This window comes from Stegastes partitus, unplaced genomic scaffold (genome assembly GCF_000690725.1).
Source record: "Stegastes partitus isolate 25-593 unplaced genomic scaffold, Stegastes_partitus-1.0.2 Scaffold2389, whole genome shotgun sequence".
In the NCBI taxonomy this organism is placed as follows: domain Eukaryota; kingdom Metazoa; phylum Chordata; class Actinopteri; family Pomacentridae; genus Stegastes; species Stegastes partitus.
The window spans coordinates 22,917-39,348 of NW_007580120.1; the positions used below are offsets into that span (position 1 = coordinate 22,917).

Sequence of the window (16,432 nt, forward strand, 5' to 3'; positions counted from 1 at the left end):
GAAGCAATGTGTTTTATGTTTAACTAATGATTAAAGCTGAAATCTGTAATATTTCTTAATTAATATGCTGTCGTTTTATCTATACGCGTGTCCGTAGTGAAGCATCATAACAGCTAATTTATTGTGCAGATCTTTTTTTTCCAGTTTCTCTCTCTGAAAAAAGTTTCTGAATTGATGTTGCACCTTATTGGTAAAAGAACCATCACAGTTTTCCTCGTTTGCCTCATAACAACAACAAAAAAGGGTAAAGACAAGTTTACAGCTGTGCTTAGTGATGAAGTTTACAGATAGAGCTCTTGGTTTGTAGATTTTCCGTTACGGTAAGTGAAAATTGATTGTTGGAAATTTGTTCAAAGGCTTTGACAACCGGCGGGAATGGGTTACAACTTGTGGCCAGAGATCAGCAACAATAAAACAAACAACAAAATAATTCCCTAACCCTACAGCTAAAAGCAACTGGTTCATTAAATGACGATGCACCAACGCATGTAAAGATGGCCTTCATGAGAACGAGCCTAAAGAGCGAGCCACAGAAACTGTAGTTAAATGTCCCACAGGAGCAATGATTTCAACATTGTGCTGTGGTCAGTTTGCACTCCCATGTCGTCTCTGCCAAACCCTCTACACTATTAGAGCGGATTAAAAAAACCAAAGCCAGGAATGGTATTAAGAGTTCACGACTGGTTCGAACCAAAACACCACACTCTGCTGCTGTTGGCTCTTCATTTCTAATTTGCTCGCACACGATTTTATGTGCGTCTTCCAATCATATTTGCACTCTATACAGAGGAGCAAACAACATGCTGATCAATAGTTACCTTCTGTGAATTACAATCAGGGCTGAAAGGTTAAAAATGTGTGGGCCAATTTACTAAAATGGAAATTCACTGATACAGTTATGGGGCATGTGATTTATGTAAGCAAGAAAAAAAAAGAAAAAGGTTGTAACTCACCGACCACGCAGTAAATGTTGCTGAATGCCCTCTAAAGCATCAAACCAGCCTTTTTCGTCTACTTGAGAAATATCACAACATATCTGCTTTGCACATATATAGGCTAGATATATTGTGAAGGTTTGATTTGAAGTTTCAAATGTGTTGCACCTTCTCGATGACTTGGATGGACAGAAATAGAGTAATTAAAGGCTGGAAAGCTTGTTGAAAAACACACAATGAAACCTTTTTTTTCTAACTAGCACACTTTGTTGGTCCAAATGTTTGACTGAAGTTGCATTTTTAGTTTGAGTTTTTTGCAATGAAGAGAGCACTGAAAATGCTAAATATCTTGCCAGAGAGCTTGAAACACCTCCTGAATGCCTCTCACAGTCAGACTGTGGCGGCTTAGCCCTGTGAAGGCTCGATCTACGTGTCATTTCCTGTGGGACAGCGAGGGACTGCAGACGCTCTCTGTAGCCTCGCTCACATCCTCCAAACCCACCCCCACTCTGGCAGGCGAAGACAGAGGGTGTCGATGCCTTGCACCTGGGATGCCCAAATGCCAGCTCGGAGGCTTTGGAACAAGGAACCTGTTTTTGAACCCAAGTCCTGCTGCGACCAAAACTACAGCAGAGTCCCTCTTCCTCAAGCTCACCTCTCAAGGCAATAAGATTGCTTCGCCCCCCGTGTTCACAGCAGAAGGCAGAGGGCAGAGGGAAGGCATGGCTCTGTGGGATGCCACCAGCCGGAAATGATTCTCTGTGTGCCAGCACTGAGACGCCAACACGACAGAAGAGGCAGTGGTATGCATGAGGTAAGACTAGTACAACCAATATCACTTGGTTGTCTCTCTGAAATGAACTGCAGCTCTAATACACTGGATTTTGCAATGTAGCAATGTGATGAAAGTGGGAATGACTGATTGCACGTGGCTATGCAAACCCAGCAATCCCCCCGAAATGAAAGTGCATAAGCACACATCCAGGAGGAGGTATGGAGGACCGCGGACAGCTGTCAATCACCTTTCACCATGAAAAATACCTCATGACCTCTGCTTCCCTGCTGCAGACTGTGGAATAATGACAGTCTCTGTGGGCCCTCTGTGGAATTCCAAATGGGAGTTAGAAATGAGGTAGTTCAATCAGTGGGAAAAGGTCAAGTGCATGCAGATTCGCTCTCCCTCGCTGTCTCCATTCCTTTTCCCCCAGTTCCACTTTGTGCCCCCCACCTCCAGGGTACTGAGGCAATCAGGGTAAAGGTTGTTATTTCTGCTGCCGCTGCCGCTGCTGCTGCTGGTGACCACATTTAAATATTCAGCTGAAAAATGCTCTCGCTCTTTTTTCCTAGACAGAAGTCGTTGAAGTATTGTGCTGCAATTTGATATGGCCAGCTAATTCCACTGTTATGTCTCGCGCCGGCTCAGACAACAGTGGAGGAGAGGTGGCTGGAGGTCATTACCTGAGCATATTCCCACTCGATGGTGGTGCGGCTTAGGAAGAGAAGCAGCTAAAAGCAAAGCAAACTAATGGCTCTGGCAGCTCTGCCTGCAGAGGCACAGGGCTATTAGGAAAACTACAATCCCCAGGTGAACCTCTATGTCATGTCCTAAGGCTGTGTGTGACAAGGCCAGGTTGTCTCTGTCGATCAAGCTGGGAGAGGGCTGAACCCGGCCTGACATGGCACGAACCTGGGATATCAGGCCTCCTGGGAATTTTTCATCTACACCTAGCTGATTGGCACCCTGGGCCTTCTGGGTGGTGTCACAGAGGGTTATGGCTGCAGGTGTGCTCGTGTATATGTGTGTGTACATGTCGGTGCCACAAGGCAGATCTGGGGACAAATTCTAGTCTGCACACCGGTTGATTGGCGACTGGATTTAACTGGGGATAAAACCAGTTTTTTGTGTTTGACTTCGCTACAGTTCCAGTTGTCACAATGTTAATAGTCTCCGCGTTATTACAGTAACAGGAGTCATTACAGAGTAACCAAAAGTATGCTAAATCACTGCATGTGCGTCTATAAGTTCCAGTCAGGCTGGCTGGGGTTAGAGACACAGGGCAACACCCATGTTTGGCCCAAAATCTGATCCAATCACAGGACAAATAAGGGAGTGGCAGCGAGATGTGCGGTTAACAAGTGCAGTACCAACAGCGGGCCTGGATAAAATGTGCAAATGTGCACAACCAGTGTGACAATTCTTAGGAAATGTCATGCTGGCACAAATGCAACTGCTAAGTAATGACTAAACAAATGAAAACCTGCTGAAATTTAAAAATATGTTATTTTGGAAAAAGGCCAGGCAGAAATATTCGCATCAAGCAGTCAATTGACGGATTCTGGACCTGTTATTCTTTAGCTGACATGTGGCAGAGTAATTGCTGTCTGGTTCAGGGAGGAGGCAGGGCGGTAGTGGGGGCTGCTGGGCTTGCTGTCCAGCCATCACAGTGTTAGTCATCACTGGACTGGTGCACCTCCCTCTCCCCTCCAGGAGCGGGGCTTTAGCGTTCACCCCTGCTCCCCGGACCTTCCAACCCACAGCGGAGGACGGCGATCAAGGAGAGGGACGGGTCGAGAGGGATGTCGCCGCTGGCCGAGGGTGGCCGGGGTCAGTGGCATCCATTCACCCCCTCTCCCCCTGCAGGGCCTTTCTCTCTCATCTGTCTGGATGGGTGCCCTCTCTCTGGGGCACAACACGATGAGAGGCCCTGGCTCCGCTGCCGTCTCTGCCTTTCATGTCTCCATCTAGGGCAGTGGTAGAGAGACGTGGAGGGGAGGACGAAGGAGGGGGCAAGCTACAAATGTCACCCATAAGGGGGGATTTAATTAAAAATGACAGGGGCTGGCGCTGGAGAGTGCAGCCACATATGTGCGGAATTTGGGCGCAGTGAAAGCAAGTGCCTATGATTTATAATTCAAGTAATGCTCTGCACTCCTTTTAATTCTACGGCCAAAGAAAAAAATATCAAAAGGCTGCCCCTGTGAGGCTAATCCAATATGATATTTTTAAGGGCAGGCGGTCAATAGCTTTTTGAAAAGCCAGCTTCTCTGTCTCCCTTTCTGTTTCTCTCTCCCTTCTCCACTTGTCTGTCTTTCCCCATCTCCCTCTGCTGCTCCCTCCTTTCTCTCCCCTGCACTATAGTGCCTCACCCCACCCTCCCATGCCCAGACACAGAGCGGGCTGTGATAATGGAAACATCCCGCTCTCCGCCTCCCGTTTCTCCTGCTAAGCTCTGTGCGCTTGGGGGAAATTGATTGTCTGGCGAGCCGATCTGAACGCTTCCAGCTGATGGTAGAGCCAGTTAAGTCCTTTTTTATTGAGGGTATGAGGGATTTTTAATGGGAGTCGCATCAATGAACTGTGCAGCCACTCGGCATCTGCATGCAGGGGCTTTTTCTAAAACCCTCCTTGCCCTCTCATCCCAACTGCTCTGCCACCCCGGTCCTCACACACACACATACAAACACACACAGCGTTTGTGTAAAGGACAGCAGATGCAAATGGCACCGCTCACCTCCACCTCACTGCCAGGTAATCCCCCTCCTGTGCTCTCACTCCCTCTGTCTATTTGAGGGGTGTATTCTTGTATTCAGCCTCCTGTTGAGAGCCCAGGTCACCTTACCCGCAAAGCCCCTTCCTTTTTGGCACAAACTGGGCCACAACCAATCAGTCATGGGGACCTGCTCAGCATGGTGACCTGAGTGTGCCCACTTCTGCAGCCAGACCCACTGTCTGCTTTTCTGCACCCCTCCTGGCCCTGGACGAACAATTGCCTTATTGAGGCCAAGTGCTGTACAGTGGTGGAAATCCAACACTTGCTCCCCCCCTCCCATCCAAGGACAGAAAGGAGGCTATTATGTTCAAACATCCTCATTATGAACCTCAAGTCAGTCGCTGTGGTAGTCCTTCAATCAAAGGGTTTAACAGGTGGAGAAAGGGAGAGCGAGGGAGAGACAGAGAGAGGGAGAGTTAGACAGAGAGGGTCAGTAAGAGGGAGGGCAAAGGGAAGACCGGAGACTGTTCTTTTTCTCTATTGATTTAAGTCCTGACTCCCACTGGCTGCTCCTCAATAAAGGACCTTGAGAGGAAGTGGGCTAATCCGGCGAAATTGGAAGTAGGGAATCGATTAAGAAGACTGTTGAGGACTCCCTCCATTTCTCTCCTTTTCTCTCCATCTTTACCTTCACTAATTTTATTTTGCACAGTCCCCCCCCTCCTTCCCCTTTTCACTTCACCTCGCTCTGAAACCTCATTAGTGAGTGTGGTTTGAACCTCGCTCAGCTAAAGAGCCACCTCCTCCAAATGCACCCAGAGCTCTGCTTGTCTTTTTCTAGTTCCCTCTCTGTTTCACACACGCCTTTACAACTGCATATGAAACAACCCAGCGAAAACAGCTCCAGATCTGAGGACAGAGGCAGCGCACTGTCACCTTTAGGTGAGAAAAGAGTCACCAACAATGGTTTTTGTTGGTGACTCTCTCCTCTGTGGGAGGCGACTGGAGTGTGATGTTGAGCTGAGAAGCAGCTAACTAGCCAGTGAAAGGCTGAGAAACAATGCGGCCAGTGGTTCATTTCTTAACCCAGAGCTAATCAGAGTCCAAAGCCTTTTACTGGGCCACTTACTGGCCTCATACAAGGTTCCACTGATGAAGAAGCACAACCCCTGCTATTTCCACTAAGCCCCTGTAAGCTTAGGTAAAAACTGCTAGGTTAGTGCTCCCCTGCTCTCCATCCGCCAGCCCTTTTAATCAGCTTGAGGTAGCTCGTAGGCCTGCCATGTAAACAAAGGCCACTAAAGACTCATGGAGCATTCAATAAGGAGGAAAGACCTTTCTTTCCCTTGTCAAAAAAAAAGGCTAATCCAAAGCTCCGACCAAGTTAGGCAGAAATTCACCTTCCAGACGCCTGACTGCCGCAGCTCTCCATAATCCCAAACTGGTTAGAGCTAGTTTTGCCAGCTCTCTAACAGTTTTCAACCTCACTCATCTCCGTCCCTTTACACCATTTTGTGAGTGGACAGAGGGTGGTGCTCGGGGAGCAAACAGAGCAGCTGTCACGCTTTACATGCGGCCGGCACGGCCAGGGCCAGACACTGTAAATGTTTACAGACCCTCAGGGTCACCCAGGGCCAGCGAGGCACGTTAAACACTGTCTGTTCAGCCCTGTTGCCACGACTGCACAATCAGCACAGCTAAACAGTCTCCCTCACAATGAGTAGCCAAACAACATGGCAATCCAAGGTCTAAGTGCAAAGCGAATGAAACTGTTTAGAATTCCTCAGAGTGGTGAGGGAGCGCAGTGACAACAGCAACAGAAAAGTTTATTTTCCTCCAGTTCACTGTCAGGGTTAACTGTCCGTTTCCAGCGTTGACCAGTAGCGCCACTTCAAGTAGTCGCTGTATCCTGAATCACATTGTTTTTCAGTAGCAAAGCTCTTATATTGATTAGATCGAGCTGTAAAAGCCACACAAGCTACATTTCCCCGAACGTTTCTGAAGCTGAAGCACAACGTAGCGGAAATAAAACTAAATATCAGTAAGTAACACCAACCGCCACACCAGATGTACATGTGTAGTCAACAGAAGCAATTCCATATGATGGTGACGTCACCGACCAATACTTGGGCTGATGCCTACAACAGGGAAGTTAAGGGACACGCTATTTGAATTTACTAGATGGAAAGACGGCAGAAGGAACCTGTGATGCTGAGAAAGGAGATGAACTGATACAGAACGCATCGACCCTGATCATGTTTTGAGAAACACGTGCGCTTAACTGAAACAACAGTGAAAAATGATGTGTTCAGGTGCTCATTGTGTAAACCCAAGAAGATGCTGTTCTCAACTTATAAGATATATAATACTTTTACTACACTCCTCCAAACAAACAAGCTAATTATCACAATTCAGAGCAGTCTGCAAACACCAACTAGCGACTTAGAGACCATTAACCACTTGCAAGCATGTGTTTCCCACTGTCTAAAGCAGCAAATGAAAACAATTATTACAAGTATTGAGAACAGTGCAAAGTATACAAATGAATAAAAAAAATACAGCACATGAAGGAAGAGGAGGAAATGAAGAAACAAAGGAAAAGTTGGAAAATGAAGATGTTACTTTGTAGTTTTTAACTTGACCAGCAGCATTGATCTTAAAACAAAAATGCATATTTCTAAAAAAAAAAAAAAATGTGGAGGTTTGTCAAAAAATAAATAAATCACGTTTAAAGTTCACATGTTAAAGCAGCAACTTTCCATAAATCTGAACACAAAAACAATAGCATAGGAAAAAGAAACAAAGTTTTTTTTTGTTGTTTTTTGTTGCCAGATTGATTTTGGAGCAGTGAGAGCACAGATACCGGAGTCGAACATTTTTGGCCTGCCTGTCTACATCACAGTTTTATTGATCACTGAGACAGCACTGACTTGGCAAGGCTTTGGCTAAATTACAACAACAAAAAAAAAAGATTCTGATTCTACTCTTTCCATATTTTATATATCTTAGCTTGCTAATGTACATTTAGTCTGGAGAAACTGGTAGCTTAGGTAACTACTTGTTGCATGTAGCTTCCCCAACGCTGCTTGTTTCCATCATTCACCGTGACCGATAGTTGAAATACAAACGACAAACACAGGCCTCTCTCATTCCTTAGCTTCAGGCCAGTTGAACTCCTGACCTCCATCTCTCCTGCACTTTGTTAACTTACATTTCCGTCCAAGGGCTTGCGGTGGCTCCAGGGTCTTGCTGGCACACACTGGGTGCTGGGGTGGAGGGTTTTGCCTCCTCTGCAGACAGGCCAGCATGGCGAGGTGGGCACAGTACTACAGCCGGGGGAGTTCTGCGGCCAACCTGGAGCAGAGAAAGAGCAAGAAAAAGAAGAGAAAAGAGGAACATAGCAGTGAGTTAAGCAGGATGATTCGAGGTCAAAGCTCCATGGCTGCGTCTGGTAAGCCGGCAGGAGCTGGCTCTGGGCTAGATGGGCTAAGTTTCTCACCCAGGATTTAATTGGTAAAGTATGCCTACAGCTGCCTGCCTCTCAGCTCTGTGTGCTGAATGATAAACACACACCTGCACTGGGGCAGCACGGTTGACATGGGTTCAGAGCACAGTCCAGGCCAGTCACTCTGCAGCTTCAAACAGCACATCCACACAGCCATTCAACCGCATCTCCTGTCTATGAAACCATCCTCAAAACAAACACACAGGCTCACACAGAAAGTAGCAATACTCAGGCACAGTGAGGCACATTCTTTCCAGGGCAGTGTGTATGTGGTGATTGATGGCGTTATCTATGGACAGCAAAAAAAAAAAAAAAAAATGGTAATGCTGAGAAAACAGCAGTCTGTCTGCTACAACTTAACATGCAACAGCTCTGGGGGACTGTCAGGAAAGGCCTGGGGGACTGAGTGGTGTCTGGATGTATGTGTAGCTGTGTGTTGAACCGTATGGTTGCATGTGTGTGTGTGTGTGTGTGTGTGAGCAAATGCGATGAGTTGGGAGGGGGAGACTGCCAACCGTACATCAGGGCTAGTGACGGCACTAATCAATCTCCCTCTAGGCCATAAATCTCCAGCTCTACACTCCCCCTTTTCCCCCCACAGCCACCTTCACTCAGGAACAGGGAGGCAGTTGCTGCTAGTTTCTTCTCAAAAAGCCCATCACAGTCCCAGTGGAAACACAGGACAAAGTTATATATATATATAAATATATATAAAAGAAAACCCATAGCTCCCTGAGTAAGAACCCTCAACAATCGAGTAGCATGGAGGGTATCATTCATCAGCAACATACCAGTGTCACATAGCACAATGATGACTGATTACAAAGACTTCTACTTGGATTATGTGCCAGATGAGAACAGCAAAAGGAAACCATTTAGGTCCAGAGAGTGTTTTTATATGATAAGGATCGAGATTCACTCCTGTATTGTTTACTCAACGGATATTGTTCGTTTCCAGGAACCACACGCTCTCGCTGTATTGAACACTGCCGAAGCCAAACCTCACCTACAATGGATAATGGTCGTGTCTGTGAAAAGGATTGTAGTTCTGCACGTGTTTGAGTCTCTTGTCCAAAATGCATCAATATGAAACGCTATTGTTTCCATCTGGGCTGGTCTCCTCCCATATTAAAACAAAGAACAGAGGCAAATATTTCATCTATGCTGTCAGCGCCAGCGTCTCCTGCCATGATGCGTGGCAGATTATTGAAAAATGATTTCTCATGCGCCTGTCACAGGCTTGTCCCCTGTTATTTATTTTCTCAGTGAATCACTAAATGAACATTTAGCCACCTGCCATCAGTCCATTACTTAGTTTTATAGATTATCATTTTAATATGAAAGAAAGCAATTACAATGATTACGAGATAAATTAATGGCAGTCCATAAAGCGCTGGCTCCTGCTCTCGCTCATTTAAGGAATAAAGCAAAATATAGACCACCGGTGACAATCATCAAAATGTGGAGCCGCTCATTGAAACATTCAATCAATCCTTTGTGGCAAAATGTCCCTGCAATATCTGACCAAGGTGAGATGAGTTGAATATTTCATTGATACAATCTATTTTTCTGCAGAGCGTCAGTGGTGAGCATGAAAATTAAAGTATTCATTTCTATTCAAGATGATGTTTCATGAATTTAATTTATTGCCTACATTGTTGAAAATCATCTTACTTTAAAGGCAAACATCTTCTGAAAAATCAAAACAATGCTGCCTTTGGTTTGAGAGGAAGAGTTCAATTATCGACACGTTTCTTTACACGAATAGATATTCAGCAAACCACTAACCATACAGACTAGTGAAAATGTAGATAGTAGCGTTTTAAATATATTTAGACTCAAAACCAACTGGATTTTCATTAAAAGGTGCTTTAAACTTCTCCTTCCACAGATTCTACCTTTCAAAAAGGAGACTACAGCCGAGGATACGAATGTACTACCAGCTTTTCTTATGATTGACGGATTAGCAAATGTAGGAAGGAAGTATGATACACAAATACACGTCGCTGCCTATAATTAACGTTGAATGACTTCCCTGGATTGAATAGTTAAAGATCAGAAGCAGGTGTTACAGAAATGCATCCTCCCTGCAAAGAATTCCATCTTTCATCCATAAAAAGCGTTTTTTAATAAAACAGTTCTCTCAAGACATTACATTTGACCTCAGACCTCGAGGCTTGTATAATGCACTTAACACTCTAAGTCACATGTGTATTTTTAAAACCTGTCAGCAGCAGCACAAAACAACACTTTTAGCACAAACCTGACAGCGTGAAAAGCGTGTTCACTAAAAATGCATCTCCCTAATAAATATAGGGAAATTAAATCTTTAGACTTCACAGTTCAACCTCTCTCTCTCTCACACACACAAACTCATGCTAACACACAAACACACACACACATTGCAGATGGAAGAGAGGGGCCACTCTATGTCTCGCCAGGTGCTTGAGCAAAAAAAGGTCGCTTGCAGTGCCATTTCCTCTCACACACAGGCAGGCCTGGCCCAAACACACTGGCACTTTGAGCTCATTACTGGCTATTCACATAATCCTTTCTCTGTGTCCTCTCTGTGAGGATACTAATTTCACAACGAGCCCATCCTCACAGTCCATTTGTTCAAAGATAGTGGCTGAGAGAGAGGAAGGGGCACATGGTGTAGATTGAGACTAAAAGCTAGTCTTAACGGGGGATACCGCCACAGTTTTCCCCTCTCTGAAATGAAAGACAATCGTGTAACTACCCTCCATTTTTCTCCATTTGCTGCTCACCAAATGTATTCGGAGGCATTATACTTCCCTGAAAGAGACCCGCTTTTTTTCAATTCAATTTCAAGAACCAATTTTCTCCTATTATTGCCTTTAAGAGCGAGGCAGAAGGAGCAAGTCTTCGGCTTGTTTGTCATGTCCCCCCTTTCCCCTCATCTCCTCCTATTAGGTTATTGTACTACTTAGCAGATGTCTATCAGTGGCAGGAAATTATCTCCGAACTAAAACCCTGTGACCCATCATGCAGCTGCCCTAAAACAGCCTGTGCAGCAGAGGTCAGTCCCTCTCAAGGTGCTGGAGAATGTGTGTGTGTGTGTGTGTGTGAGCACACACACACCCGCTGCCCAACACACTGCTCAAAAAGAAAAAAAAAAAAAAACACCTACACTTCACTCACTCATCAAATCCACTCACAGGTCTCCTATTACACCAGTGCAGGGATATCTCAAAAGCCAGGATGTCTATCGGCTCTTTCCCGTTCTGCTAACGCTGCTGCAGGGTTTGCAATGGGGGCGGAAGATCAGTCCCATGAGATGAGGGAATAAGCCGGAATCAAGAGGCGGTGGGCTTGGCAGAGGGCTATTTCTTAGTTAAAAGGTTCTTAAACTGCAGAGGAGATCAGAGGAGATGGCTCCCCGCGCCCAAAGCTGTCTGCTCAGATAAGCATCCTGCCAAGTGCGGGGTGTAACAGGGTGGTCATGGGTGAATAAACGGAGTGTGTGTGTTTTGAGCTACACATGTTTCAGGTGAAAGAAAGAGTGAGGCAGCTGATACTCAGGGCTGGGTATAAACCCCACTTTACTTTATTGGTACGGGCTGAAATGTGTCAAAAATGTTAAGAACTAAAACACAGAATTAAATCTTTGGTCAGATTCAAAGTTTTTTTTTTGGCTTAGTCTTGGATCAAATGGGTCCTGGCTTAAATTTTGCCAGTTTTATTAGTATTTCAGTTTATTAGTCAATCAACATTTAGTGTTATTCTAGAAAGTTTGTAATGCAAGATTGTAAAGCTAAGGTGTGGAGGTTGGGGTGGTGGATGGGTATGTAGTGTTGACTTGAACCAGCTTTATATTCCCTTATGGATAAATACATAGACAGCTGGGAACCTCATGGACGTATAGTTGTTTTAGATGATACTACTTCCTAGTATGCTTGGAGGACGTGTTTCTCACATGCAAGATAGTTTGGCACCCATCTATTCCATGCATGCTACTGTTGAGCATATGCACTGCTGCTCCTTGTAGCATATTGGCACAGCACCAGTTTTGGGCTGCATGTGGATGTCCACAGACGGGTCCGTGTGGACCACCGGACTTGGACAGATGATGAAATTTATGCCACGTAGACCGCAGCAGACTCGTAGATGTGAAGCCTGGATTATATTCCCTTGCAGACATGGACAGCTGCTGACAACACAAACGCATAGTTGTTATACTTTATAGTCCACTGGGTGTCCACTGGGAGGACTCTGTTCCATATGTGCGCAGTAGGTCGGCATCGACTCGCTCCACGCATGAACATGAATGTTAAGCATACGTGTTGCTGTTGTCGAGTTGATGCCACACAAACACAAATACTGGGCTGCACATGGATATCTGCAGTAGGGTCCAAGTGGACTCTTGCAGATTTTGGGAGTTACTGAAATAGTATAACTGACCATAAACTTCACGTGTAGCCCAAAATGCAAAGATTAGTCGTGCAAATGAAAGAAGAACATTAGCAAAAATGTCATAAATGTTGTAAGCCAAGGTTTTGTAGAATCATCCAATATCAGCATCCTTGTCGACCAAAAGGTGTTATAAAAATGCTAATACTTTTAAAAGTAAGATATGAAAAAGGAACTGATGCTGCGTATTTTATTGATATTAGTGGGAAAAAAACCCAAACAAACCCTGGCTATAGGTAATATTATTCATCTGTGATTTATTTCCATTTTATTTTTTAAGCAGAGCCAATCACCGAGCTTCTATACTGTAAATAGTCTAAGATAAAGCGTCTCCAGTGAAACTCCCCCTCCCATTGCAGGACCAGCAGTGGTTCAGGAGCCTGGCAGACAGCCTCCACAATGAGCAGGGGCGGGGCCTCGGCCTAATTGAATGGTGACCCTGCCGTCTCACTATGGGACGCCCCATGCAGTGCTTTTAACAAGCTGCTGTGTCTCCCCTCTTAATAAGCCCAAACAAGTTAATCCAATCGACACACTCAAACCCTTTCTTTTTCTTTAACAAGGCACTGCCTCTACCCCGTTAATCCCTGGCTCCCCCTTCTCCGTCACCATACCGTCACATGAATGGAGGGAGAGTGAAAGGCTCCATTAGGAAGGACTGGCAGTAAACCCCCTTTCGGCTCGGCACTTTCCCCACACCGGCACTACATAATTTGCACTCATACTGTATATTCAAAACACCCACACACTAATGCTCACATGTGCCTGATATAAAACTGCTCTATTTGGACGTGGCACACAATGACAGGGTTATGTTCGCCGACCCCGATCCACATACACACACAGCAGCAACAAAACCACACACAAACAAAAATTCTGAGGGGACGTTTGCCGACAGGCACGCACTCTGGGACATAAAAAAGGCATTGTTAACAAACCCTCCCAGCTCCACAAACAAGAGCCACTGATTCCCTAACAATACAAGCCCCTGGATGCACTCACCCACCAGCTCTGCACAACCTCACACCAGCACAATAAATAACCTGCACAACAAAAGGCCATTGTGTGTAAAAGCCTACAGTTTGGGCATTATTGCCATGATATACAGTGTTGGAATAACATATTGGCAGCTGAGCCTTATATATATGATGCTGCATGTCACTGCTATTGGGGCTTATACAGCCTCATATGCCGAGCAGTCGTATTTATAAGAGGTTTCTCTGCAGATGAAGGGCATCTTGGCAAAAACACTCAGCTGTTAGCTTTCCATATTCCAGTCAGCTTCAATAGCTTCACCCATGGGATGAAGGGTGAGGAATGTCTGGCAGTCCAATAGCAGCGAGTCGTCTGTCATCTCTAATCAAAACACGCATGCCTAGACTAATGTCAACCCTGTAATAGCAATGAGGACTAATTGACTTCACAGCCAACTGCTGCATCTTTGTGCTGGGCTAGGTTTCATTAATGCTAAATAACGGGCTCATAAAGCATTAAACCATTATGTGGCAACCACAGTCAAAATTATGAAAATCCAAAAGGCCAAGGTTCAGAAAATACGATATTTAGATTAATACAGAAAGAGCTGTGAGTTTAATTTTGTATCTCAATGAGGTTTGGATTGATGTGTTACAAATACTTGATGAGGACTGAAGGAAAATTCTTTTTTTATCTCTACCTGAGCAAATTGAGCATGAAATGTGAAGGAGACTGGGGTTGGTCTGCCATTCAAAAAGACACCGACCCACAGGTGGTAACTGCTGCCGGGTTTAATGTCGCCGCTGCAGCCCAGCTCACCTGGCTTTGCTCGCTCTTTGCACCTGCCCCCACTCCCAGGATTCATAGCATCCGGTGGTATGGTTTGGAAATAAAAAGAAAAAATGTCCCCATATCTTAAACTTTACGAGCCCACGCTAGAGAGGAAAACAACAAATCCATTGTGCACTGAAGTCCTAAGAGGCAATCAGCTGCCAATTCTCTGAAGTATTACATGTGCAGCTTTCAGGAGGATTTACCAAAGCATTAGTTATGTAAGTCTGTACATACTGCTCTTTTTACACCTACACCACAGGTACAGGGGTTACAGTAAGCCGAGCCTGATCAGCTTGACCTCCAATCAGTTGATCTTATGTGACATTTACATTCAAGTGCCGTAAGCATCATTGCACGGATGCTGCTGATTACTTAGTTTTACGAAAAAGGAGAAAGATTATCGTTGCTTTCAATAAACTCGAGAGCCACAGTAACTACTTTCACAGAGCAGATTGCCAAAGAATCATTAAAATGTTTGTGTTATACTATAAAACGAACAGCGCACATGACAAATGAGATATAACATTTTTTTTAAAAAAAGCTAAAGTTTAAATTGAAGGAGACTTTAAAGTCATTAAGCTCAAAACTTTGCAGCACTGCACAATAAAAAAACAACAGTGTGACCACAAAACAAACATTAACAAAGATGTGATGGAAATACAACAATCAGCGCAAACAAAATGCTTGAATTTCAGCAGAACAGGATTACAGCCTTTATATTTTAATTTCACAAAAATGTCCTCTGCACTAACAAACGCTGTGAAACCCAACACACGCTCGCGATCCCACGCTGGGGAGAGTCCCCTCGGTAAAATCTGTTCGTTTCCAGCACGGTACAGCCAAGGTGCTCTTACAAGATGACTGAGTCTCAGCGCTCCTGCTCATGCCAGCGAGGGAGTTTGAGCAATGAGAGCGTGGCTTAAGATTGTCAAGACAAACCACAGGGGAAACACATCCTCCTCTCCTCTTATTGCCTCAGCCTTTGTTGTATTGTTTTACAGGGTAGCAGCATCAGTTGTCAGCTAATACCACTTTCACACAGAAACCCAACGAATGTTTTGACTTGACGCGGATGTTAGCTGCCGAGTTCATACTGAATTGTTGATTAGAGACACCTCAGAAAAACCGCAGCGGAGAAAGGGCTTGCGAAGGATTATTTCAGTTGATTGATTAAATTAATTAGATTAATTAATTACAACTCTCCATTAAACTACACCTCATTTAAAAAAAAAACAAAAACAAACAAACAGCAGTTCTTTTTAATGATTTTCGCTGCAGATTCAGCCTCACCAGGAAGGACTTCTAAACATAAATCACAAAGCCTCCACTCTAACTTCAGCCCAGATGTGAAAAATGAGCTGCGCTTTCTGGTTTTCATGCTGGGATTTATATTTTTCTTCCGTAAACCTTATTACACACCATTTGTAAAGCATTGTTGATATTGCAAAATTTCTTATCCCAATGTGACACAATCCTTTATTGTCCCAGACAGGTCCATTCATGGCTTAACACAACAACAATAAAACAAGGGCTCCTTTTTTTTTTTTCTTCCTCTAACCATCCTATGGTGGCTCACTTGAATATTCAAACAGTGTTCATTGTCTTTTTTGTGTTTTGTTCATTGTTTGTTGTGCTGTCATTCCTCAGCTTGGCTCCTGAACTTCAAAGAAAGGCTTATGTCAATTTATGATGAAATGGAGTGAGCAGGCAAAGAGAAAAGAGGGAGAGAGAGAAAACCTTCATGCAAAATGGCCCAGCCTCCAAATGTATGCTTATTAATGGGTGTTCAATAAATCAATGGAATATAATTAAATTCAAACAATGTGATTTCTTCTTTCACTCGCCGAAGCCTGACTCCAAACATCGCTGTCTGCAGGGCCTAAGGTGACCCCAATTCCCATGGTCCAAAGGACAACTCCGGTGTCTTTCACTGGAGGGTGTCACAGATCCAATAGTCACTCATGCATAACATTAGTGTGTTGTGAAGCCCACAAGGCAATCAAATAGTGCACCGTTGAAATGTTGACACTGATCTCATTTGATATATCTCAAGTGTGACAAAGCCATTTTTGCTCTGCTGGATATTAAGGACTCTAAAAGAGAGGATGACACAAGTGCTCACAGCTAAGCTAACCAAGAAGGGGAAACAGGCATTTTCCCTTCCACATATTTCCTCCTTATTGCAGCTTCTACCACTGAGACCCAGCAGCCCCTCTCCCTTTACTCCATAATGTGTGCTATCCAGCTGTTGTCATCCTTCC

The 16,432-nt window shown here is 44.6% G+C and overlaps 1 protein-coding gene across 1 annotated transcript in view; it reads right to left on the reverse strand.

Moving 5' to 3' along the window:
• fam222aa (family with sequence similarity 222 member Aa) overlaps positions 1-16,432 on the reverse strand; it is a 33,095-nt gene that overhangs the window by 14,129 nt on the left and 2,534 nt on the right. The window contains exon 2 of the mRNA XM_008305043.1: positions 7,638-7,780. Coding sequence (XP_008303265.1) covers positions 7,638-7,734 — 97 coding nt within the window. The 5' untranslated portion in view covers positions 7,735-7,780. The remainder of the gene's footprint in view (positions 1-7,637; positions 7,781-16,432) is intronic.